At 37.0% G+C, this 24,532-nt stretch overlaps 1 protein-coding gene across 4 annotated transcripts in view; it reads left to right on the top strand.

Annotated features, from left to right (window-relative positions):
• The window catches only part of l1cama (L1 cell adhesion molecule, paralog a), a 41,139-nt gene extending 17,358 nt beyond the window's left edge, over positions 1-23,781 (top strand). The window contains exons 9-28 of one of the 4 annotated variants that reach the window (XM_059333172.1): positions 23-154; positions 1,480-1,626; positions 1,754-1,865; positions 2,536-2,696; positions 3,359-3,518; positions 3,709-3,833; positions 4,907-5,008; positions 5,999-6,196; positions 6,283-6,353; positions 8,415-8,640; positions 9,868-9,983; positions 11,389-11,605; positions 12,823-12,945; positions 13,917-14,093; positions 15,217-15,330; positions 15,785-15,934; positions 17,252-17,383; positions 20,457-20,529; positions 20,686-20,697; positions 21,828-23,781. In XM_059333172.1, coding sequence (XP_059189155.1) covers positions 23-154; positions 1,480-1,626; positions 1,754-1,865; positions 2,536-2,696; positions 3,359-3,518; positions 3,709-3,833; positions 4,907-5,008; positions 5,999-6,196; positions 6,283-6,353; positions 8,415-8,640; positions 9,868-9,983; positions 11,389-11,605; positions 12,823-12,945; positions 13,917-14,093; positions 15,217-15,330; positions 15,785-15,934; positions 17,252-17,383; positions 20,457-20,529; positions 20,686-20,697; positions 21,828-22,071 — 2,792 coding nt within the window. In that variant the 3' untranslated portion in view covers positions 22,072-23,781. Of the gene's footprint in view, positions 1-22; positions 155-1,479; positions 1,627-1,753; positions 1,866-2,535; positions 2,697-3,358; positions 3,519-3,708; positions 3,834-4,906; positions 5,009-5,998; positions 6,197-6,282; positions 6,354-8,414; positions 8,641-9,867; positions 9,984-11,388; positions 11,606-12,822; positions 12,946-13,916; positions 14,094-15,216; positions 15,331-15,784; positions 15,935-17,248; positions 17,384-20,456; positions 20,530-20,685; positions 20,698-21,827 lie in introns of all 4 variants that reach the window. The other 3 variants (XM_059333169.1, XM_059333170.1, XM_059333171.1) reach the window with 3 other exon arrangements.
• Positions 23,782-24,532: the final 751 nt, after the last annotated feature.

The following is a 24,532-nucleotide window of genomic DNA, read 5'->3' on the forward strand; positions in this document are numbered from 1 at the left end:
AAATATATTCTGGCCCCTGTAGCGGCTCCCTACTGGATCAAGGAGCCCCCCAGTCAGTTATATGCCCCCGGTGAGACTGTCAGACTGGACTGCCAGGCGGACGGGATCCCCTCTCCGACCATCAGCTGGACCATCAACGGGGAACCCCTCACAAGTCAGTACACACACTCATCTTTGAATACAACAACACAACACAACCTCAGCCACTGCACACAGAATCAGAATCAGAAGCCTTTATTGTCATTGCACAGAGTAACAAGTACTAGTACAACGGAATTTGCCATCAATCCGTCCAAAATGTATAAAACACACATACAATATGACAGAGGTGGCATATATGACAGGGAGACAGAGGTTTTTACGGAGGGGTTTGTCTATATATCATTCACAGCCTGATTTATTGAACATTTTGTTCCTAAAATATGACGATTTATTTTTTTTCCGACAGTATTTTCTGATTTATTAAATCAGATCAGACTCAGATTTTCCTTTATTGTAAAGTAATTATTAGAGTAACAAGTACTGGGACAACTAAATTAGCCATCAACTTGTCCAAACGTATAAAACACACATACAATATGACAGAGGTGGACAGGACAGGAAGACAGAGATGAAAGAAAAGAAATACAGCACAACGAGAGGAGAGGAAAGGAGGAAAAACAATGAAAAAACAGCGGAGTCCCGAGTCAAGGGTTTTCTACATGTATAACTAGAGAATGTCTCATTTTGTGTATAACTTTTATTGGACCATATTAGTAACTTACCATCCACTCCCATTACTCCTGCAATGGTTGTCCAAGACACATCCTTTCTATGGTTGTCCTTATATAAAGGATGTGACGGTCATAGATAATTGTATGATTTTGGACCTCCAGAATCAACATCTCCTCATCCATGGTGTCAGTGGAGCGAAAACATGAGTAAAAACCTCTTCAGGTCTGTCCCCGCCCATCATCACGTTTTCAATTTGTGAAATACGATCCGCCGTGAACCCGAGGTGTTTTATTTTGAAAATATACCGGATGTTTTATTTTGTGTCTGTGCACGACTTCCTGCCCCGAACGATCTGCTCTGTGCTGAATTGATGGGCTGACGGATGGCCGTGTGATGTCGGACTCACTACGCAGCGGATACGGAGTTGCTGGAATCTCACACAGTGATTATAATGAATGTGTATCGGCTCCGCTGACGGATCTGCAGCCGTTACGCATTCAGTGGAATTTAGGGGTCAGGCCTGCATTTGCCCAGTACCTAATCAGTCTTCATCTCAGCTCGCTGGAATGACATAAGCGATAACATAGCGGTTGCTATGGAGAGAACCTTACTAGGCCCCAGACAGCAGCAGACAGTCAACAGGTGTCTGTGGGAGGTTGAGGGGGTTAGAGTCTCTCTGCAGTGATCAAACAGGGGAATTTTATCCAGAACAGCCTGATAAAATTGGCCACACCTGCTGACTTCGTGTTTTTATTTGCATTGCAGAATTTGACAAGGACTCCAGACGCTCTCTGACAGCAAGCGGATCGATAATCCTGAAGGATGTAAACTTCAGTGACACTGCCATCTACCAGTGCCAGGCCTCCAACAAGCACGGGTCCATCCTCACCAACACCAACGTCTACGTCATTGGTGAATGGTTTTTTTTATATCACTTATTAACCCTCTGAACCCCGACTACAGGGCATTTCTTGTTGTGTGTGTGTAGGTAGGTCTGTGTGTGTGTGTGTGACATTTCTCTGTGTGTGTGTTGTTTCAGAGCTGCCTCCTCAGATCCTCACTGAGGACGGGAACACATACACATTCACAGAGGGCCAGAACGCCACGCTGGAGTGTGAGACCTTCGGTTCTCCTAAACCTAATGTCGTATGGTGAGGAACCCAACCACCTTGTTCTCTGTTGCTTTGTATCACATTATGTATTATAGCGTGCTGTCTGTCTGGCAGATTCTCATTTTAACAAATTTCACAGGGATGATGTTATTGCGTAGGTAGCTGTTTAAATGCATAAATTAACAGCCAAATACTGTTACATCTGGGCTGTCACTGTGAATTTCACCATCCAACCAGGCTCCAGCTTCTGTACACTGCAAGAAAATTTCACTTGACAGGATTTCTTAAATTAAGATTGATAAATCTAGAAATAAGCATTTTGAACGTTTAAAATAAGAAATTAACTCTTAAAACAAGATGAATTATCTAACACTTCTAAATCTTAAGTTTTTTTTTCTTGGTAAGAAACAAATAATCGTCAGGTCACTCTGCTCGGGCCAGTTCATCGCTGCTTGCAGCTTTAATTTATCTTGTTTTAAGAGTTAATTTCTTATTATAAGTGTTCAACATGCTTATTTCTAGATTTAATAATCTTAATTTAACAGAAATCTTGTCAAGGTAAATTATCTGTCCATGCAGCAAGATCATTTCCCTCAGATTTAGTGTTTTTATCTGGTTTTTAGGCACACCCTTTTTTGTAGTGCAGCTGCTAAAGAAGGTTTGTTTCTTACTCTGCTTATCGTGTTTCTACTGTGTGTTTATTTCCCAGGGAGAGCTCCAGCACTTCGTCCCTTCTGGCTGATCCCAGAGTGAACCAGCTCACCAGCGGAGCGCTGGAGATCTTCAACGTTTCCCGCGATGATCAGGGCTTCTACGGCTGCTCTGTGCTGAACTCTAACCTGTCTGTCAGTGCCGAGCTGGAGGTGCTCAGTGAGTGGACACACACACACACACACACACACACACACACACACATTCTTGTACTTCTATTTTTGTGAGGACCCTCATTGGAACAGTGAATTCCTTTGCAAGGTTATAATAATTTTGTTGTGAATTTTTGTTTTCAAATTCAGTTAGTTTTGATTCGTTTTTAGAGTGAGTTTGCTAGTTTTAGATTAGTATTTATTTTTTGAAATGCTTTAGTTTTAGTTTAGTTTTTATTAGTTTTAGTTTGTTGTAATGGGGTATTTGTTGGGTGGGAGATTTAAAGAGGTCACAGTAAATTTTGCCTTTATTTCCTTTGTCTGATCCATCTTCATTATGTATGAAAAAAGTTGACAAAGACGAAAACGAAGGACATTTTCACTATAATTAGTGTAGTTAGTTAGTTTTGTAACCACACAATACAGTTTGAGTTAATTATCACCATCATGTAACCTTTAACCCTTAAACAAAGTCTGAAATCTCAAAAAAGCCTTTAAAGAAGTGAGGACCGGCTGAAATGTTCTCACTTTGCAAAAATGTCCTCACTCTGTTGGTTAAAAACATGTTCCGGTCCTCACTATGTAGGAAGTACAAGAACACACACACACACACACACACACACAGAGCTTGTCCTCAGCCCATGTGTCTGTGTCTTGTGTCTCCTGCAGACAGGACAATGATCCGGTCTCCTCCGGAGGACGTGAAGCTTCAGCGTGGAGAGACGACCATCTTCACCTGTGAGTCCGTCGTCGACAACAAACTGGGCGCTCCGCTCATCCAGTGGAGGAAGGACGACCACAAGATCTTTGAGTCCCACAGTGATGAAAAGTAAGACTGAAGAACTGACAATAAGGAGGATAGTGTTAGAAATTACTAACAATAATCAAACACTTTTTAGACAACTCTTTTTTGCAGTGCATTAGTTATTTTCCCACTGTAACAATATTTATCTGTATTGGTCATGTTACATAAACATAAGTGGAAGATGAGGATAACAGTTATGACCTTTTTTCCTCAGATACACGTTTGATGGTTCAGACCTGAAAATAACTAACGTGGAAGAAAGTGATGAGGGCGTTTACACCTGCCAGGTCATCACCAAGCACGACATGGCTGAAGCCAGCGCCTCTCTCACTTTATGGGGTAAGATCCCTCATCATATATGATGTTCTGTCTTTCATAAAAAATATGCACTAAAGAAAAAAAAAATCTGAAAAAATGGTAAAAAGTCTGGAAGCAAAAATTTCAATAAGCAACTGTAAGTTATATCACAGATATTTTTTTAAAATACGGATATATACAGTAAAAAATGAATAAATAAATATGTATATATATTTACAGTTAACCTTAAAAATGTCTAATTAAGTATAGAGTAAATATCTATTTAAAAATATATCCGTAGAAAAAGTTTTTTTAAAACTAATATGAAGGTAAGTGATTTGGGTACTGTAAGAAAACTGAAAAATGCCTTAATTTTAAATTTAGCAATATGATGTCATTTTTGGTATTTCTCATACACTGTAAAAAAAAAAAAATGTTGCTTTTACGGTAAACAAACGGCAGCTGTGGTTGCCAGAACTTTACTGTAATAAAATCGGTAGAACTTTTTTTTTTTTTTAATATTACGGTAAAAAGATATTAGCAATGTTGATTTCATGTTTTAAGATTGCCATTTTATTCCATTTTTTATCTTATGAATAAAAAGTGTTTCCATCAAAAGAAATGCTATTTTGCCATATAATTGACAAGAAAATACTTTATAAATGCTGTATACCGGTAAATTAAAGATTTTACCATTAAATATTACAGTATATTTTTGTTAGAGATATGATGTTTAATACATTTAACAGTGAGAAAAATTATTTTTTACAAAAGATAAATGCAAAAATGACAGTGATGCTTGTATATATATATATATTACAGTATATTTTTGTTACAAACACAGTGCCAGCGTATTTTACAGTGGAGTAATGTATTTTTCAAAAAACAAAAAAACTGTAAGAAAATACTGTTTTGGCTGATATAAACATTTACAGTGTTTCATTGTTACTGAAACTGAATTAACCCATTTATCATTTTACGGCCTTTTACTGTCATGGTTTAGCAGTTTTTCACTGTAAAATCTACAGACATTTTTTACAGTGTAGAATTCACTGTAATTGATTACTCCAGAGCATTAAGCCATTGATTGATGATATTATTGTCGTCCCCCTCAGACCGTCCGGACCCTCCCGTCCTCCTCCAGATCTCTGACTCTGAGCGTCGAGCCGTCACCCTCAGCTGGACTCCAGGAGACAACAACAACAGCCCTGTCACAGGTACACAACACACATCTACACACTATGCTGCACACAGCTGACTCTGCTTCTCTTCTCTTCAATGCTAAAGCTCCTTTTATATGCATAGATAGTAGATTATTTTCTTAATTTCTCCTGCTGGGAACCAAGGTTATAATAGTTTTGGATTTTTCATTAGTTTTTGTTTCAATTTCGTTGTGATTTTATGTTTTCAAATTCAGTTCGTTTTAATGAGTTTTTTGAGTGAGTTTGCTAGTTTTAATTATTTTTTATTCCTTGGAAAATGCTTGGTTTTAGTGTTTTTATTATAGTGAAAAATGTCCTTCGTTTTCATCTTTGTCAACTTTTTTCATACGTAAACCTTTTTGGTTGATATGAAATTTATTTCATCTATCTGGTTTTATGACTTAATAAACTTATTGGGGCTGAGATGGATCAGACAGAGGAAATAAAGGAACATTTATTGTGACTTTTTTTTTTTTTTTTTTAAATCTTGCACCCAAAAAATACCCCATTACAAAAAAAACTAAAACTAACACTAAAACTAAGCATTTTCCAAAAAATAAAAACTAATTAAAACTAGCAAACTCACTCTAAAAACTCATTAAAACTAACTGAATTTGAAAACAAAAAATCACAACGAAATTAAAACTAAAACTAATGAAAAATCCAAAACTGTTATAACCTTGGAAACAACAAGGGAGGATACACACACACACACACACACACACACACACACACACACAAACAAACACTAAACACTTGATCTTGTCTAACACTGAACAACAGTCCCGTATCTTTCCTCCCTCTGGCCAAATGAAAGCTGCTCTGTTTATATGACTTGGACAGGATTAATATCTGATCTGCAGCATCACACTCTTATAAAGCTCAAAGTGCCTCAGAATGACTTTATCACCACGCTGAGTGTCTTTTTATGTTTCTATTGCCTCTTTATTGTTTACCCGCTGTCTCTCTCCATCACTCACTGACTCTTTCTTCTTCTCTCTGCAGATTATGTGATAGAGTTTGAGGACCAAGGCTCCAAGGAGAGAGGCTGGGAGGAGCTGAAGCGAGTGAAAGGAGGCGAGGAGCGAGCTCGTCTGTCCCTGTGGCCCTACATGTCCTACCGCTTCCGGGTCATTGCCATCAATGATGTGGGGAAGAGCGACCCCAGCAAGCCATCGGAGATCCACAACACAGAAGCTGAAGGTTAGAGCCCCAGTTTCCAAACTACAAGTTTTCTTTCTGGAAGTGAAGCTCCACTGACTCGACAATGTGTCTGTTTCCGGTCACAGCTCCGGATTATAACCCCGAAGACGTCAGGAGTGAGTCCCACGACCCCGACACCCTGGTCATCACCTGGGAGGTACAACTGTCACCTCTATGCACTTATTATCTAACAAAGACCAATATCAGGCCAATAGATATAGATATATAGATATTTGATAGATATAGATTTGAGTTCTGAAAGGTTTAATGTACACTACTGGTCAAAAGTTTTAGAACACCCCAACTTTTCCAGAATTTTATTGAAAATGATGCAGTTTAATGTCTCAGTGTACTCTGAAATTAATGCATATAACAAATAAACAATTGAAGTTAAAAAAATAAATAATAGAATCAATTTAGAAAGGAAAGTGTGTTCTAAACTTTTGACTCATCAAAGTATCCACCTTAACAGATAGAACAGCTTAACACACTCAATGGAAATCAAATATTCTTCAGAAAGTTCTTCCCAACTCTGTTGCAGAAGTTCCCTTAAATGTGGAGCAACTTGTAGGTTGTAAGTGATCAAGAAAAGTTGGGACACCTGTAGGAATTGGTAGCAACTTGGCAATTTTCAAGGCTTGATCAACCTCCGTTGCTGCAGAACTGCTTTAAGTTTTTAACCCATTTCTTGTTCCCTGAAAAAGGCCTTTTTGTATAATTATGAAATGTACATTATTTTTCAGTTTTGTTAAGCTTACCTTTTTTATTTACCTCTGGCAGTTCACCACTTACCTTTGGACCCTTTCTAGCTGTTCATTGGACTTGAAATTGTGGTGTTCTAAAACTTTTGACCAGTAGTGTATATAGAGCCGACCTTTGACGTGACTGGAGGCTCCTTTTGGATGAGGATTGGTAGATTATAATGTCAATCATTACTCTACAAAGTGGGTCACTGGTAGACTAACATTGGCGCAAAGTGACCCACTTTGTAGAGTAATGACTGACATTAGATCAGGGGTGTCAAACTCAAATACACAGTGGACCAAAATGTAAAACTTGGACAAAGTCGCGGGCCAACATTGATATTTATTGAAGAAAATTGACCTAAACAAGTTTAAACGAAATGGAACAAGCAAAGCTTGATATAACTTAATATTGCAAACATGCAAAATCTAATATAAAATAAAACAAACAAACACATCAATGGCATTCATTTCTTAAATAAAATTTAAATAAAAATTGTATGTCCCTTTATTTTATATGCGGCCTTCTTTAAATTTAAATTTAACAGTAATCTTTTTCCACAGGCTAAAGATAAATGTGAGAATAAAATAACAATAATAAACCAAATGGCTAATAATAATAATATCCTTCAATGAATGTGCAACCATTCAAGCCTTGGACTAGCAAGAAAAAGTGCATAAAGACAACTTTAATTGTTAATCTACTTAGTTCAAGCCAAAACACGAGCAGAGCATTCTGGGATTTGTAGTATTATTTGCGCTGTATAATAATAATAATTTGGTATTGCCTTTCGGGCCAAATATAATTATACTGTGGGCCAAATTTGGCCCGCGGGCCAGAGTTTGACACCTCTGCATTAGATTATGTTGTGAATTAATTTGAAGATGTATTAAATATCAGATATATAGCAGTTTAAAAATGCATCACATATGATTTGACAAACACACAGAATCTGACCAACAGTCACAGTCTCTGTACAGGAAACTCCTGCTTGATTAAAATATGAGCAGCTCTGATTTAGGAAATCCCACTGCACCATTTGGAACAAGAACAGGAAAACATGAGACCTGACACATGAACATTATGTATAATAGTAACAGAAATAGGAAAACTACGCAGTTGCTGTTCACACCAGGGACCTGTTTGTGTATCTTGAATATTGCATCTGTTTTGTGATACTTGTCATTAAATCCCGCAGAGGGCTGTCTTTCTAAGAAATTCTTGTCGTCTATTGAGATTTTCCACTACAATTTCAGTTTTGACTCTAGAACAGTCAGAGGGGTTGGCTCATAGGGAATTAATAATTCTGATACACGGTTAGGAGACGAGCTTTAAAAGTGATTTAAAATTGGACAGGAAGCCAGTGCAAAGATGCTAAAATCGGGGTGATGTAATGTCGTCTGTTAAAAACTTGCTTTTAAAAATAATAAAACTACATGTTGTGAGTCGTTGCTTGATGCTGCTGTCACTGCAGGAAATGGAGAAACGTAACTTCAACGGACCGGAGTTCAAGTACCGCGTGCTGTGGAGGCGAGTGGTGGGCAGCGGGCCCAACTGGCACATCAACTACACAACAGCACCACAACTAACAGTCAGCGACATCGGCAACTTTTCTGCCTTCGAGATCAAAGTCCAGGCCACCAACGACAAAGGAGACGGACCTGAACCTGACCCTGTCATTGGCTACTCAGGAGAAGACGGTAAAATATTCACCTCTTAAAATCATCTTGCCGGTGTTAAGACATCTCTGTCTTTCAGCTGAAGAAGGTTTAGGTTTAAAGCTAGAAGAAAGTGAAAAAAATGAATTTGAATTAATTATATTTGAGCACTTATTGATGCACTAATGGCTCTTACTGCACAATATCTTGATTGTTTTGTTTTTTTCTTCCGGTAAGTCACTTTGGATAAAAGCATCTGCTAAATGACTAAATTTAAATGTAAATGAATTTGAATTCCTAACTTGAATAATTGCATTAAAAACTGAATTTGAATCACACAAATTGAATTTGTATTGTTCAATTTGAATCATTGCATTAAAAAACTGAATCTGAATTATAATTTGACATTGAATTTATTAATTTGGAACTGAACATTCAGTTCTCACAATTCAAATTCAGTTCGCAAAATTCAATTTCAGTTTTCTGTGACGAACATCTGGGTAGTTGAGGCAGAGCAATTGAGCGCAGATACACAGATCGCCTCTTCAGCCAATCAGCACCTCCGTTTTCTGCGCTTGATTGCTCCGCCTCAATTAAACAAGATAAATTTAAGCTGCCAGCAGCGATGAACTGGCCCAAGCAGAGTGACCTGATGATTATTTATTTCTTACCAAGATAAAAAAAAACCTTTAGATTTAGAAGTGTTAGATCATTTATCTTGTTTTAAGAGTTAATTTCTTAATTCAAGTGTTCAACATGCTTATTTCTAGATTTAACAATCTTAATTTAAGAAATCTTGTCAAGGTAAATTATCTGTCCATGCAGCAAGATCATTTCCCTCAGATTTAGTGTTTTTATCTTGGTTTTAGACACACCTTTTTTGAGTGTAGAATAGAATAGAACAGAATAGAATAGAATAGAATAGAATAGAATAGAATAGAATAAAGTACAATAATATTGTGGGTTCTCCACCAAATCAGTGCACAGGAAATATATGAAAGAGCTAAAACAAGATAAATTAGGCACATGCAAAAACGAGTAAGGAAGGACAAAGTCTTGGTAAATATTTAAAGTTCAGTTTAGAAGATAATCCAAGTGACTGACTAGCTCAGTAAAAAGTACATTGCAAGTAAAATGTTGAGTATTGCACGTTAGATATTGTTACAAAAACAGATGCTCTGCAGTTTCTCAGCAGCTTTTCTTTTCCTGTTATGTGATTATTTCTACTTGTTTCTCACCTGTCACCTCCTGTCTCTCACTGCCTCTCAGTGCCGTTGGAGGCTCCCATGAACGTGGCTGTGGAGCTGATAAACAGCACGACCATCAGAGTGAACTGGGCCGCAGTAGACAAAGAGACGGTCAGAGGACACCTGCTGGGATATAAGGTACTGATCCAGATCTCCTCTGTTGTTTGGCCTAACATATTCAGCTCCTGTCCTCATTAATAATACATGCAACTAGATCTGAGCTTGGCAAGAGCTTCAGAGTTCTTTTTTAGTTTCAAGGTTGTGACAAGAAGAGATTTAAAAAAAAAAGAAAAAGTATTTATCTCGCCTTCAGAATGGATCACACTGCTTTGCTTTATCTATTTTAAGTTGTTGATGCATCATCCTTTCAACATCCTCGCCATACTGTAACTGCTTTTTAAAAATACAGTTTTAATGCTTTCAGATAATCTCTCTTGATATGTCATGAATTAATTATAACCCCAAAATGCTGCCGGCAGACTCGAAATGTATGTTTTCTTTAAAAGATTGCAAAAAATACACCATTTATCATAGAAAGAAACTGTAAAAACAGGCAGTTTAGTTGAGATTTCAACTTTCCGACAGTCCTTGAATGGATCATAGGTTAGTAAAATTTCTGTTAGAATAAGTAACCAAAACAAGGCTTGTTTGGATCACTTTATTCTACATGTCTCATTTAAAACATCGGCAGAAAGAAACAGTTCTGAATAACTAGATCCTGCTAAAAACATTCAACTCTGCTCCTCAGTGATGCTGTGAAGCCACGATTGATTCTGCTGAGACAAACGGTCACGTGACAAATATTCACTGAAAATCTGTTTACACAGAGCAGAGAGGAGAGGACAGGAGAACAAATGTTTGTTATGGACCCCAGAAAACTAAACAGCGACTCCTTGGAGTGTCTGTTAGTCCAACCAAACACTGAACAAGACATTTAATGAACAAAACGTTCAGATAAACTGTCATTAAGTGAAAAAAGTGATGAGACCAAACCGCTAAACGTCCTTTTTTATATCTATATAACGTTAGATATAACTTTATTGACACGTTGCCATGGATACGCATTGTTCTGCTTCTCTCCTGATGACGGCTCGCCTTGTCAGTGAGCTGTCAATCAAAGGTAGCCCCGCCCCAAATCATATGATTCTTTATCTTCTATTTTCTTCTAAATGGGGCCATTATTAGAACTATTAACATCAAATTGTCTTGAAGAGATTTTTTACTAGTGATTGAGACCATAGTGTTGTACTGAAAAAAAATTCTGAGGTAATAAATCAAGTGAGAAGTTTTCAAATTTTGCACTGAAATGAATGGACAGATTTTTTTTGCAACCAAACTTAGCACCCCCTGCTGGAATTTTCGGTAGAATGCAGCTTAAGGCACTTCCTGGTTGGCCTCCCTGCTCAGACCCGGAGGTTGCCGCCTGGTCCTGACACCCTGAAGCGGCTTGGGTTTCAGAGGGTTAAAGTTTAACATGTAAATCAGGAACTAACCTACAACTCTCTCGCTCATGATTTAACACCGACTGATTTCGTGGCTTCAGGTTTATTTGACCAGAATCGGCTCCAGGGTCCACCACCGAGGCCGGAGGTCCAGGGAGCCAGAGACCACTGTGGTGGTGGAGACCGGAGCCGGAGAGGAGAAGAAGGTGATCGGGGGCCTCAGACCGTACTCCCACTACACCGTGGCCGTCACCGTGTTCAACAGCAAGGGGGAGGGACCCCCCTCTGAGACGCTGGCCTTCAAGACCGACGAGGGAGGTGAGAAAATGAGAAAAAAATTGCAAGTGCAAGAGGAAAAAGAGGCCCACAAACTGGGAGGAGGGGATAGATCAAGTGGGGGAAGAGGTTTAATTACAGACAGGAAGTGACAAAGATGGGAGGAAGAGTGGATAGTGGATCAGAACAGAGGAAATGACACTGATAGCAGAGATAAAGTGGGAGGAAGAAGGGTGAAACTGATATTATTCAGCAGTGAAAATATTCGTAAAAATTCGTTCGTTCGTTCGTTCGTTCGTTCGTTCGTTCGTTCGTTCGTTCGTTCGTTAAACTGTAAAATGTGAGAAGTTGAGCTTACTTAAAAGAATCTAGGAAACGATTGCAGTAAAAAAAGGTAAGTAAATATAACTGATAGTCTTACGTTAGGTTTACTTGATATCTACTTGTTAAGTTTACTTTAAATCTAAGTGTATTTACTTAATTTTTTGAAGTTAATTAAACTTAAAAACAGTAAGTATTATAAACTTGATCTTTCCAATTGTCACTAACTTAAATAAGCCAAGTTAGTCTGACTTAACTGAACAGTTTGTTTACTTATTTTTGTTAAGTTATTCAACTTAAAAATAGCAAGTATAATGAACTTGATCTTTCTCTCGGTAGTTATTTAGTTAGTTGGTTACTTTATTGTCTCCCTTAGGAGAAATTTGTTTTGGACACAAGAGAATGTCACATGTTCACATATAGCACATCACAAAACACAAACACACACAAAAGGAAGTCTGTTTACATATCACATAAATTCATATCAGCACAGAACACACACACTCTCCATTTGCACTTTTGCAAACACTCTTATTGCATATATACCCATACAACAGCATTAATTCTATTACACTGATTATTCTATTGCACTTCCCTGTAGCATCGTTTTTATTGCACAATCCCTTTGTGAATCTCTCACTCACACACACTATCTTGCGCTATTTAATAATTTAATGGAGATAGGTATGAAGGACAGTTTGTATCTATTTAACTTGCAGTACCTTTTTCCTGAAGGCAACAGCTCATATTCTCTGGAGAGAACATGATTTGGATCACCAGCGATTTTGCGGCTTTGCCTCCTCAAAGATTTCCTGAAGAGAGGATGAGGGTGGCATACCGATTATTTTTCCTGCCCGTCCAACCAGATTCTGCAGTTGTGCCTTTTGTTTTACAGGCAGGTTACCAAAGAGTGTAACCATTGTTTTTTTCCCCGCTAGTTCCTGGTCCTCCTATGTCCCTGAGGCTGGACAGCCCATCAGAGACAGAGATGACCCTCCACTGGACGCCACCTGGCCAGCCCAATGGAGTCCTCATCGGATATCTACTGCAGTACCAACAGAGTGAGCATCATAAAACCCCATAAAAAACAACATCAGGGACAAAAATTCTTCTGTGTAAACTGCAAAAAAGGTGTGTCTAAAAACAAGATAAAAACACTAAATCTGAGGGAAATGATCTTGCTGCATGGACAGATAATTTCACTTGACAAGATTTCTTAAATTAAGATTATTAATCTAGGAATAAACATGTTGAACGCTTAAAATAAGAAATTAACTCTTAAAACAAGATAAATTAAAGCTGCAAGCAGCGATGAACTGGCCCGAGCAGAGTGACCTGATGATTATTTGTTTCTTACCAAGATAAAAAAAACTTTAGATTTAGAAGTGTTCGATAATTGATCTTGTTTTAAGAGTTAATTTATTATTTTAAGCGTTCAACATGCTTTTTTTCTAGATTTAACAATCTTAATTTAAGAAATCTTGTCAAGTGAAATTATCTGTCCATCGAACACAAATAGACACTTTGTAAAAAGGTAAAAAAGTCTGGCAGCAAAAGTGGCTAAATACTTACCATCAAATAATAGTAAACAACCGTAAGTTATTTTACAAATAATTTATTTTTTGAAATATGGATAATATTTATTAAATATATATTTTTTAAATTATATATCTATAGAATATCTAAAGATTTTGTTTGACTTTAATATGACTATTTACATTAAAAAAAATTTCCATGCAGCAAGACAATTTTCCTCAGATTTAGTGTTTTTATCTTGTTTTTAGACTCCTTTTTTGCAGTGTAAAACCCCATAAAAAACAACATCAGGGACAAAAATTCTTCTGTGTAACAAATGATGCATCAAGTGAAAACATCAGTAGTATGAATGACATTTTTAACTGAATCAATAACATAGAAACACGTCAACACACAGCGCCCTAACGATGCTCATCAGTCAGTCAATGTGTCAGCCGTAACGATGTGCTGAAGATCAAGTTGTGATTGAGCGTTTCTTCCTCTTCGCTGTGGTCAGTTGTGGAGACTGATGACAGCCCCATGCAGGTGGAGAAGATAGACGACCCCATGGTCACCCACCTCACGCTGAGCAACCTGGACCGCCACAGCCACTACCGCTTCTTCCTGAGGGGACACACGGCTGCAGGGGACGGAGAGCCCATCATGAGGGAGGGAGCCACCACACTGGATGGAGGTATTAACACTTTGATGCATATCAACATATTGACCCCCCTTCTAATGCACAACATGGGTCAAAAATTACCCGCATTCATTTCCCATGTTATTTCATGCTGCTGTGTGTTTCTGTGCTCTATCTTTTGATATCAACTTAGTTTATGAATATTTATGATTCTACCGCCGTAACTGGATTCATGACTGAAAAATGAAATATGTGGAACAATCTGTACCAAAAAACAAAGGGTTCCCTTTTTTGTCATTAGAATCTGCAGAAAAATCAATGCACATGAGTCATTTTGACCCTTTGATGCATGGGTCAAAAATGACCCGCATTCATGTCCCATGTTATTTAATGCTTACTGTGTGTTTCTGTGATCTTTTGATATCAACTTATTTTATGATTGAATATTCCAAGTATTCTTTAAATATCTTGTTTTTGATCATTATTTCCATTTTGCCTCACATACTTTATGAAGAAAAAAGTTTTTGTATTATTACATAGCTAACTACTTGGCTAAGTAGCTTGCTAAGCTAACTACTTAGCCAAGAAGTGAGCTAAGTAGTTAGCTTAGCAAGCTACTTAGCCAAGAAGTTAGCTAAGTATTTAGCTTAGCAAGCTACTTAGCCAAGAAGTTAGCTAAGTACTGAGCTTAGCAAGCTACTTAGCCAAGAAGTTAGCTAAGAATTTAGCTTAGCAAGCTACTTAGCTAACTACTTCGCCAAGAAGTTAGCTAAGTAGTTAGCTTAGCAAGCTACTTAGCCAAGAAGTTAGCTAATTAGTTAGCTTAGCAAGCCACTTAGCCAAGAAGTTAGCTAAATAGTTAGGTTAGCAAGCTACTTAGCTAAAAAATGGATATGGGTAATTTTTGACCCATGTTGTGCATAGAAGAGTAGTGACACAAAAATAGATTTTATTAAAAAATGAATAAAGGAAAACACAAAATTTGAATGTATGATGATCAAAAACTATTTGAGGAAAACCTGGAATACTGAATGCTGAAAATAATTTATTGCAAAGATATAGAACATAAAGACTCTATCCAGTCACTTTAGACCCATGTTGTGCATCAATCACAGATCTGAAACGAACAGATTGTTCTAGATCCATAATTTGATTCCTCTGTCTGAATATCTTGCAGCACCTCCTGCAAACATCAACCTGACTACTGGGGAGAACTCGGTTAACCTCAGCTGGGTGGCCAAGAAGAGACACCGGAACGTCAGCTTCCAGATCCACTACCTCAGGAAAAATGGTATATTATCTAAACTAATCATTGTATAAGAAAAACCTCATTACACTGTAAAAAACCTGTTGTTTTTACGGTAAAAAAATAGTTAATTTCTTATTTTAAGTGTTCAACATGCTTATTTCTAGATTTCATAGTCTTAATTTAAGAAATTTTGTCAAGTGAAATTATCTGTCCATGCAGCAAGATCATTTCTCTCAGATTTATTGTTTTTATCTTGTTTTTAGACACACCTTTTATTGCAATGGTGCTCTATCTGTGTAACATTAACAGCATTAGTAGATGTGCTCTGTTGTAGTCAGCACTACACAGTGTTAGTTATATAAACATACAGAACTCCCTCTCATCACAGAGAAGATCTCTGTTTAGTCTTTAGTCTGCTACTGCTCTATCTTGGGAATAGTTTCACAATCTTGACGGATAAAAAAACAACATCAAGGCCCGTGTCATGTCTCTGCAGATGGCAGTAAATGGAAGACAACGGAAAAGGTGAACTCCTCTCAGTCTTTCTACCAGCTCCAGGGCCTAACTCCTGGTTCTAATTATCAACTACGCTTCTCCTACAACAACAAGACTTTCTGGGAGGCTGACATCGACACAAAAGGAACAGGTACTATGAGCCTTCATTCATATTCTCTTCTTCTTTCATCTTCTCTGCTCTCTCCTCTGGGCTTCCCACATCTAAATATAAAAACCTGATCCTGCAGAGAGACTCTCGCGGCTCTCTCCTCTGCCTGTGAAGTGCTTTTCAAACACTCGATGTAAAAAGAGAGCTTGGTTAGCCATATGAAATGATCCATTACTCGTGTTTGTTTGGCGTATTGTGCTGTGTTCTTTGGTTCCCACGTGCAATGCCACTCTGTCAGAATGCATAATGTTCTGTTTCTAGATTCTTCTCTCTCTCTTTTATCTGGTTTCTCCTGCCTTTCCACACAGCAAAATCAGGAGTGTTAATTGAACTCACAGAGTGTTAACTTTAACACTTTTTCTGAGTGTATATAGTTCTAACGGATTCTGAGTTAAAATTACACTTTAAAAAGTGTTAATATTTTAACTCTTTAATAGTGTTAACCATCTGGAGTCCACGAAAACGCCGGAGATTTTGTGTCTTTTTTAGTAATTTTGTGTATTTTTTGGGGTGGTCATTTTGTGTCTTTTTTTGGTCATTTTGTGCCTTTTTTAAAGTAATTTAGGTTTTTTTCTTTCATTTTGTGTCTTTTTTTTTGTAATTTTGTGTCATTTTTGGGTAATTTTGTGTCTTTTTAAAAAATAATAATTTTGTGTCTTTTTTGGGTCATTTTGTGTCTTTTAAAAAAATAATTTTGTCTCTTTTTTAGTAATTTTGTGTCTTTTTAAAAATAATAATTTTGTGTCTTTTTTTGGTAATTTTTTTTTGCTGAGATTTTTCTAATTTAGCTTAGTGCATTTAGCATTTGTAATGCAATCTTTTGTGTTTACTGTTTTTAAAAAAATATGTAATTTCTTTGTGTTTTTATGTGGGGTTTTTTATGTGTTTTTTTTTTTTTTAATTTTGTGTGTGTTTTTGTGTAGTTTTTTGTTTGTTTTTCATGTTTTATGTGTTATATGTGTGTTTTTTGTAATTTTTTTGTTTTTTTGTGTGTTTTTTTTGTGTTCAAAATGTTGATCCAGTAAGTCAAAATGAAAAAAATGTCTCTTCTCTCAATAAAACTCAATATTTTCATTAACTTGCATTGTAGCGAAATCCGTGTCAGTTTCACAGAAATTTGAGTTATTCCATGGCTATTCCACGGATTTTGAGTTAAGCGAATCTGTGGCTATTTCACGGATTCCTGTGAGACCAGGTTGGATTTTGCTGTGCTCTCTTCTTGTACTTTCATCCTGTTTCCCCAGCACAAAAAACATACTCTCTTTCTTCCCCACCAACCTTCTTCTTTCCCCTCAGAAGCAGTGACGGAGGTGCAACCCAGCTTTGCGACGCAGGGCTGGTTCATCGGTGTGGTGAGCGCCATCGTGCTGCTGCTGCTCATCCTGCTCATCCTCTGCTTCATCAAGAGGAGTAAAGGGGGGAAGTACTCAGGCAAGTGCAGCCCACTATGATAAATGTGTTATAACCTGTCCTCCCTCTTAGCCTGTGTGTGTTAGAACATTTCAATTTTACACTGCAAAAACCAACTGACAGTAAATAAGGAATAAATAACTAAAATTAAGCAAATACATGCTCGAAACAAGTAAAATTATCTGCCAGTGCAGTAAGTAAATGTTTCCTTGTAAGAATTCTTTAAATAAGTAAAAAAATGTCTAGCCACAGGAAAAACCAATGATGTCTTGAAATAAATCCAAATATACTTATTTTGAGCAATTGTGGCTTGAAAAGGCAGACTGTAATAACATTAAAATAAGCCAGTAATATTTGAAACGAGCATGTTTTGGTGATAGAAAATGCTTTTGAAATAACATTAAAACAACATGCAACTAAAACTCTCAATTGGAGCCAATATTTTAGGTAAAAACTCACCATATTCAACAGTTGAATAGCTTGAAAAGCATGAAAAAGCTCACAATGTCAATCCTAAAAACAAGTCTTTAAACAATAAGATAATTAAATAAGTACATAATAATAATACTAATAATTAAATAAGCACATAAAGCTATGGTCAGTACGTAAATTATACTCAAAACAATATAATTAAGATACTTTTGCTAGATATAAGAAGAAAATACTTGGTAAGCTTTATGTTTTATCAGTGTAGTCTGGCTGCGTCACACTCTGCTCGACCTCTGTTGGTGACACCGGACAGTCTGGAGTCTGGAGCCATAAAACTGTCTGATAATAAAAATGACACCGCGGTAGAAAAAAGAAGCCTTCCAGTTACAGGAATGCTCCTCAATAAACAATATGCTTCTTACTGGAAAAAAAGGACAGTAAAAAAAAGCTACACCATGTTTAGCATTCTGCTTGTGAACCTTGCAGCGGCTACAGCGCCAAATAAATGATGAGGGGTGCGGTCAAATAGTCAAAAAATGACGTTTTATGTCTCCTCTGAACCACTTTAGCTTGACCTCTATGAAAAATGTCTTGAGGTTAAGGAAAGATGTGGAGGAGAATCCAAAAAAGACGATCACGGTGCTCAGATATTATGACTGCAGTTCGACTTTAATTCAGTGACAGGCTCAAATACCAAAACCTATAACTTATAACTACCATTTTGGTAACATTTTATATTAGGGAACACATATTCAACATTAATTAGTTGCTTATTAGCATGCAGACTAACATTGCCGCAAAGTGACCCAGTTAAAAACCAGAATAAAACCAGTTAAAACCAGTTCAAACCACTTAAAACCAGAATAAAACCACATTAAACCAGAATAAAACCATTTAAAACCAGAATAAACCCATATAAAACCAGAATAAAACCAGTTAAAAACCAGAATAAAACCATTTAAAACCAGAATAAAACCAGTTCAAACCGCCTAAAACCAGAATAAAACCATTTAAAACCAGAATAAAACCACATAAAATCAGAATAAAACCAAATAAAACCACTTAAAACCAGAATAAAACCAGTTAACCCTCCTGTGGTCATGGGGTCCTCTTTGACCCAAATCATTTTCAACATACGATTATTAAAGGTTAACTTTCATAGAATTGCTTGAAATTCTTGAAAAAAGTACTTCAGTCAAAAACAGCAGCTTTTAATTATCAGGTCATATAGGTGAGGTTATGCTGGAAAAAAAATATCAATACCATTTACAGGCAGAATGAAAAGGATTAAAAAATGGACAAAATAGCCCAAAACTCAGAAGGGTTAACTACTTGCGGGTCAGTTAGGAACCCCCAAAAAGCAAAAGTGACTCTAAGCCTGCACTACTGTGACAGTAAGAGCCTGAAAAAAACATGAAATACTAATCACAAACCACAGGAGTAACTGCAGCCTGCAGCCTTTCATCCCTTTACACACGAGGGAGAAACAACTCTAAATTTCCTTTTAAACTAAAAGCGAGGACTAACCAAACCCACTGGCACCATACCTCGGAACAATTAAATATTTGAATTGTTTGGGATTTTAACACACATTAAAAGTCAAACTTTAAACCACATAAATAAAGCAATTCTGTCCAAACACAGAGTCTAAATCCTTTAACCCTTTGATGCAAAACATATTGACCTCCCTTCTAATGGACAACATGGGTCAAAAATGACCCTCATTCATTTCCCATGTTATTATTATTAAATGCTTGCTGTGTGTTTCTGTGCTCTATCTTTTGATATCAACTTATTTTATGATTGAATATTCCAAGTATGCTTTAAATATCTTGTTTTTGATCATTATTTACATTTTACCTCTCATGCTTACTACTTAGCCAAGAAGTTAGCTAAGTTGTTAGCTTAGCAAGCTACTTAGCCAACAAGTTAGCTAAGTAGTTAGCTTTGCAAGCTACTTAGCTGAATACTTAGCCAAGAAGTTAGCTAAGTAGTTAGCTTAGGAAGCTACTTAGCTAAATACTTAGCCAAGAAGTTGGCTAAGTAGTTAGCTTAGCAAGCTACTTAGCCAACAAGTTAGCTAAGTAGTTAGCTTTGCAAGCTACTTAGCTGAATACTTAGCCAAGAAGTTAGCTAAGTAGTTAGCTTAGCAAGCTACTTAGCTAAAAATGGATATGGGTCATTTTTCACTTTATTTTATATTATGTTATATTATATTATATTATATTATATTATATTATATTATATCATATTATATTATTTATATTTTATTTTTCATTTCATACAGTCTATGTTTTTCACCCTTGTTGTGCATTAGAAGAGTAGTAACACAAAAAGGCATTTTATTAAAAAAATGAATAAAGGAAAACATAAAAATGAGGATGTATGATGATCAAAAACAAACTAATTGAGAAAAACCTGGAATACTGAATGATGAAAATAATTTATTAAGATATAGAACATAAAAACTCATACATATCGGGTCACTTTAGACCCATGTTGTGCATCAAAGGGTTAACTCCACAGACACAGACGTCTTTCTTTCTCTCGATGTTATCTTGTTGTGTGACAGAATGTCATTATCGATGTCTGGGGCGGTGGCTGAGAGAGAAACATGGCTGAGATCTTCCCGATAATAAAACCCAATAATCTCTTTCTTTTGCAGTGAAAGATAAAGAAGAGGGTCCGATGGATTCAGAGGCACGGCCGATGAAGGATGAGACTTTCGGGGAGTACAGGTTTGTCTGAATTGCCTTTTACATGATGATTCAACGGATCGTTTCTATTGTTCTTCCTAACAAAGGCCTGATTCCCTCAGCACTGTTTGCTTCTCCTCTAACCCTTTGTGTTCCTTTCATTGTCCCTCTTCTCCCCAATGCCTGGCCCTGCTTCAGATCTCTAGAAAGGTATGCTGTGATGTGATGTGCTGTCCCAAACCCACTTTTTATTACACCCTGCCAATGCCTGACTTACATACTCACTTCCCTCTAACATTTGGTTTAATTATAGAGTAATGCATAATGCTGATATGGGCTACAAAAATGTCCTAATCAAATAAGTATATGTGTAAGTTTATATGTAAATACACTGTAAAGAATTTACTGTGATTTTTACAGTAACTTACAGTACAGTCTACACTTTACAGTAGAACTACTGCATTTTTATTTACAGTACTGTTTTTTATACTGTAAAATAAAAACAAACACTGTAATTTCAGTTTTATTTACAGTACTGATTTGTTTACTGTAAGAAAAAAAAAACTGTTAAACACAGATTTTTTATGGTACTGTATATGACAATATGGCACAGTAAACAATGCTGTCAATTTGATAATAGTTTCATCATTATTTTTTTATAGAAATAACTAGTAATTGCAAGTAATTACTCAATACACTAAAGAAAATAATATTAATACATTTACTGTTTTACAATTGATTTCCATACTGTGTTTTGTATGAAAATCTTTAAGTTAAGTTAATTATTTAAACAGCATTTGCAGAGGACTGATTCTGATCAAAATTATGATAAAAATGGAAAAATACAGTAGTCTACTTTACTTTTCATACTGTCTACTGTGTTTTTTCTACAGTAATATTTTAACTACTGTGATTTTATAATATATATATATTATATTACAAGATAAATTAAAGCTGCAAGCAGCGATGAACTGGCCCGAGCAGAGTGACCTGCAAATTATTTGTTTCTTACCAAGATAAAGAAAAACTTTAGATTAAGAAGTGTTAGATAATTGATCTTGTTTTAAGAGTTAAGTTCTTATATTAAGCGTTCAACATGCTTATTTCTAGATTTAATAATCTTAATTTAAGAAATCTTGTCAAGTGAAATTATCTGTCCATGCAGCAAGATCATTTCCCTCAGATTTAGTGTTTTTATCTTGTTTTTAGACACATTTTTTGCAGTGTACACTTTCCATTTGTGCAAAAACTCCTCAAATGTATTCACTTGAGTCTTCAGGGAGAAAGTGCTCCTCCCAGTATTTCTTGCTTCACCTCCTCTGTGCTCTGACCTGCCGCAGTGACCTGGAGGAGAAGCGTACGGCCAGCCTGCCGTCGCTCGGCGAGGAGAGCAAACTGTGCAGCGAGGACAACCTGGACTTCAACGGCAGCAGCGCCATAACCACCGAGCTCAACATGGACGAGTCTCTGGTCAGCCAGTTCAGCCGGCCCAGCGAGGCTCTGCCCGACAACTCGCCGCTCAACCCCACCGCCGTCTCCCCGGCCGCCAACGGCATGCCCAACTCAGTCACCATCCTCGATTAACCCCCGCACCACCACCAAGGGGCCATCAGACCAAAACATGTCAACACATATGTGCCCATACGCTCCTGTTCCCACCTGACCTGCTGATCTGTAGTTTACCGACTGATACACAATCAATATATTGACTGTTCAGATGGCAGTCATCTGATCGACTGGACTGTTTTGACCAAAGGAGAGTCCAAAGTAGTGGACGATGTGATACAAGTTTGACTGACCTGAAGATGTCTTTAGACCTCCCCTAACCCTGTGTAGTTTACAACATATCTTAATGACTAACATTAATTCCTCTTCCTTTCTTCTCTTTCTTTCTCTCTGCAGACAAAGATAATAAAGACAGAATGTTGTACAGGTAGAAATATGAGAGGGATTGTAGGTGCGGTCCGATAGAGAAGCAGAGTAGTTCATTGTAAAAGGAGGAGGCTGGTTAGTGTCGGGGAAAGTGGATAAGTCTTAGATATTTATCATGCCTTATATTATTTAACACATTTGTACGTCCAATGCCATTCAATGTCTCAGATTGTACTTGCCAGTGACATTTTTTTAATTGTATGTAAATACAAAAACATCCTCTTTTGTCATCTGTGATTTTTTTTAATTTATAGCATCACCTTTTTTTATATTGTTTTCTACACTATTTATATAAAAAAAAAACTCATGACTTCTCTTTATTGACATACTCCACAGATCAAGATGTTTTCATTGAAACTAAGTGAAGCCAAGTTTCTTACTATAAATAACATTGGATGCATTAAGGGGAACTTGCTGTGAACATGCTGAGTAGCATCTGGTGTATATAGCTGCATCTACATCTATCTATTTAGCCATAATACAGTATTATAGATATGTACATGCTCCTTATAAGTTTCCTGTGCCTGCTGGGTCTGCATAGAGCACCAGATTGATGTCATTACTCTCTCGCCTTCCCACCAGAAGTGTAATGTCATTATTGGAAATGATATTGTAATTTTTTCGTGTCGAGACCTATGTGTAGCTTTCTGTATCTGTCTTCGTCTCTTTCTACACTGTATTAAAAACATTGTCGTCTCTAATTAACAATCTTTTCATACCTGTCCATCTCATACTTCGCAAAAACTGTTTGAGGAGCAGTATTTATGTATATTTACAGATCAGAGAGTGGAGGCTTGTGCGCAAACACTCTCATGTTTTATTTTCAGACCCTCATCAATGCAAGTTGATATTGCAGACAGGCGTAATGATGATGCCAGTTGATGTATAATAAAGGCAAGCAGTTGGTATTTACATCAAACACAGAGAATGTATTCTTTTCAGAGCTGGGCAGACATTGTATTTACATGCTACTGATTAAAACAAAACCTGAGCTACAAGGTACTGGAGTGGTTATGAGAAGAATTGTTGTTTTTTTCTCCACAGAATGTAAATACAACCCTTAAAAGATTGTTTTGATGAGCCCAAACCATGTTTGATATATAAAAAAAATGTGAAAAATGTGCAGGTTTTGAAACCCACTTAACTTAGTTTAAAAGTGTTGCAAGTTGTCCTTTTTTTCTTTTTTGTACTATTGCTAAAAAAAAAATCAGACTTCCCACTTTTTGAAAAATAATCGCAGTGAGATTTGGCTGTTAAAAAAAACGTTAAAAACCGAAGAAAAAAAATATCCACATTGTTCTGTAGATGTTTGCAAACATTTGAAAAATCAAAAAAATGTACATTAGTGTCATTTAGTGATAACAGTAGTCCCATTATAATGAAAGCTAAGATTGCGTTCATGCCTACAACCATCTTGCAATGCATTGCAGCGCAGTGAATATCTGTGGCGTTTCTGTCTGGTGCAGTTATGAGGCAGGGAGCCGGTTTGTGCATACCACAGGGAGTGTCTATATGCAACGTCGCTGCCTCCCTATTCAAATAAAAGCTTGACACTGGCCAAACACCACCTGACAGTCCCTGAGGTAAAGAATCTGGGATGTCTAACCAGGCCAGTGGCTCTGAAGGAGGTGTGTTTCAGCTCCCTGTTGTTGGTTACACAGACACACTCAGGAAAAAATAAAGCTTTTAAAGAAATCTATTTTCATACAGGAGCGATGAAACACAAAATATGCCAATATTCTAACTTGAATATCTGCTGCTAAACATCTGTGTTTGTCAGTGTTGGGGGCAAATGTTAGCTTTGAATGAGGAATGAGTGTACACACACAGATACTCACTCGACTGCCACTCACTCTTTGCTTTTCATGTGTCTAAGGGGAAAGCTGAGGACGCTGGTCTTTGCTTTTTCGCTGTTGTTTTCCCCCCTTTTTTTAATATTTAAAAGATAAAAACCTATTGAAAAAAAAGTGAATTGGTTTGTTCGGGGAAAAAAAGCAGATTTTAAACAACAATGCCTGAGTGGGAGGGCAGGGGGGAGGAAGCAGGTGCCTCTTTGTGGTGTGTGGGGTGCACAATGGGACTGATGGTTTCTATATGTATCATGGGTGCACGG

The sequence above is a fragment of the Centropristis striata genome, chromosome 5 (genome assembly GCF_030273125.1).
Source record: "Centropristis striata isolate RG_2023a ecotype Rhode Island chromosome 5, C.striata_1.0, whole genome shotgun sequence".
NCBI lineage: Eukaryota > Metazoa > Chordata > Actinopteri > Perciformes > Serranidae > Centropristis > Centropristis striata.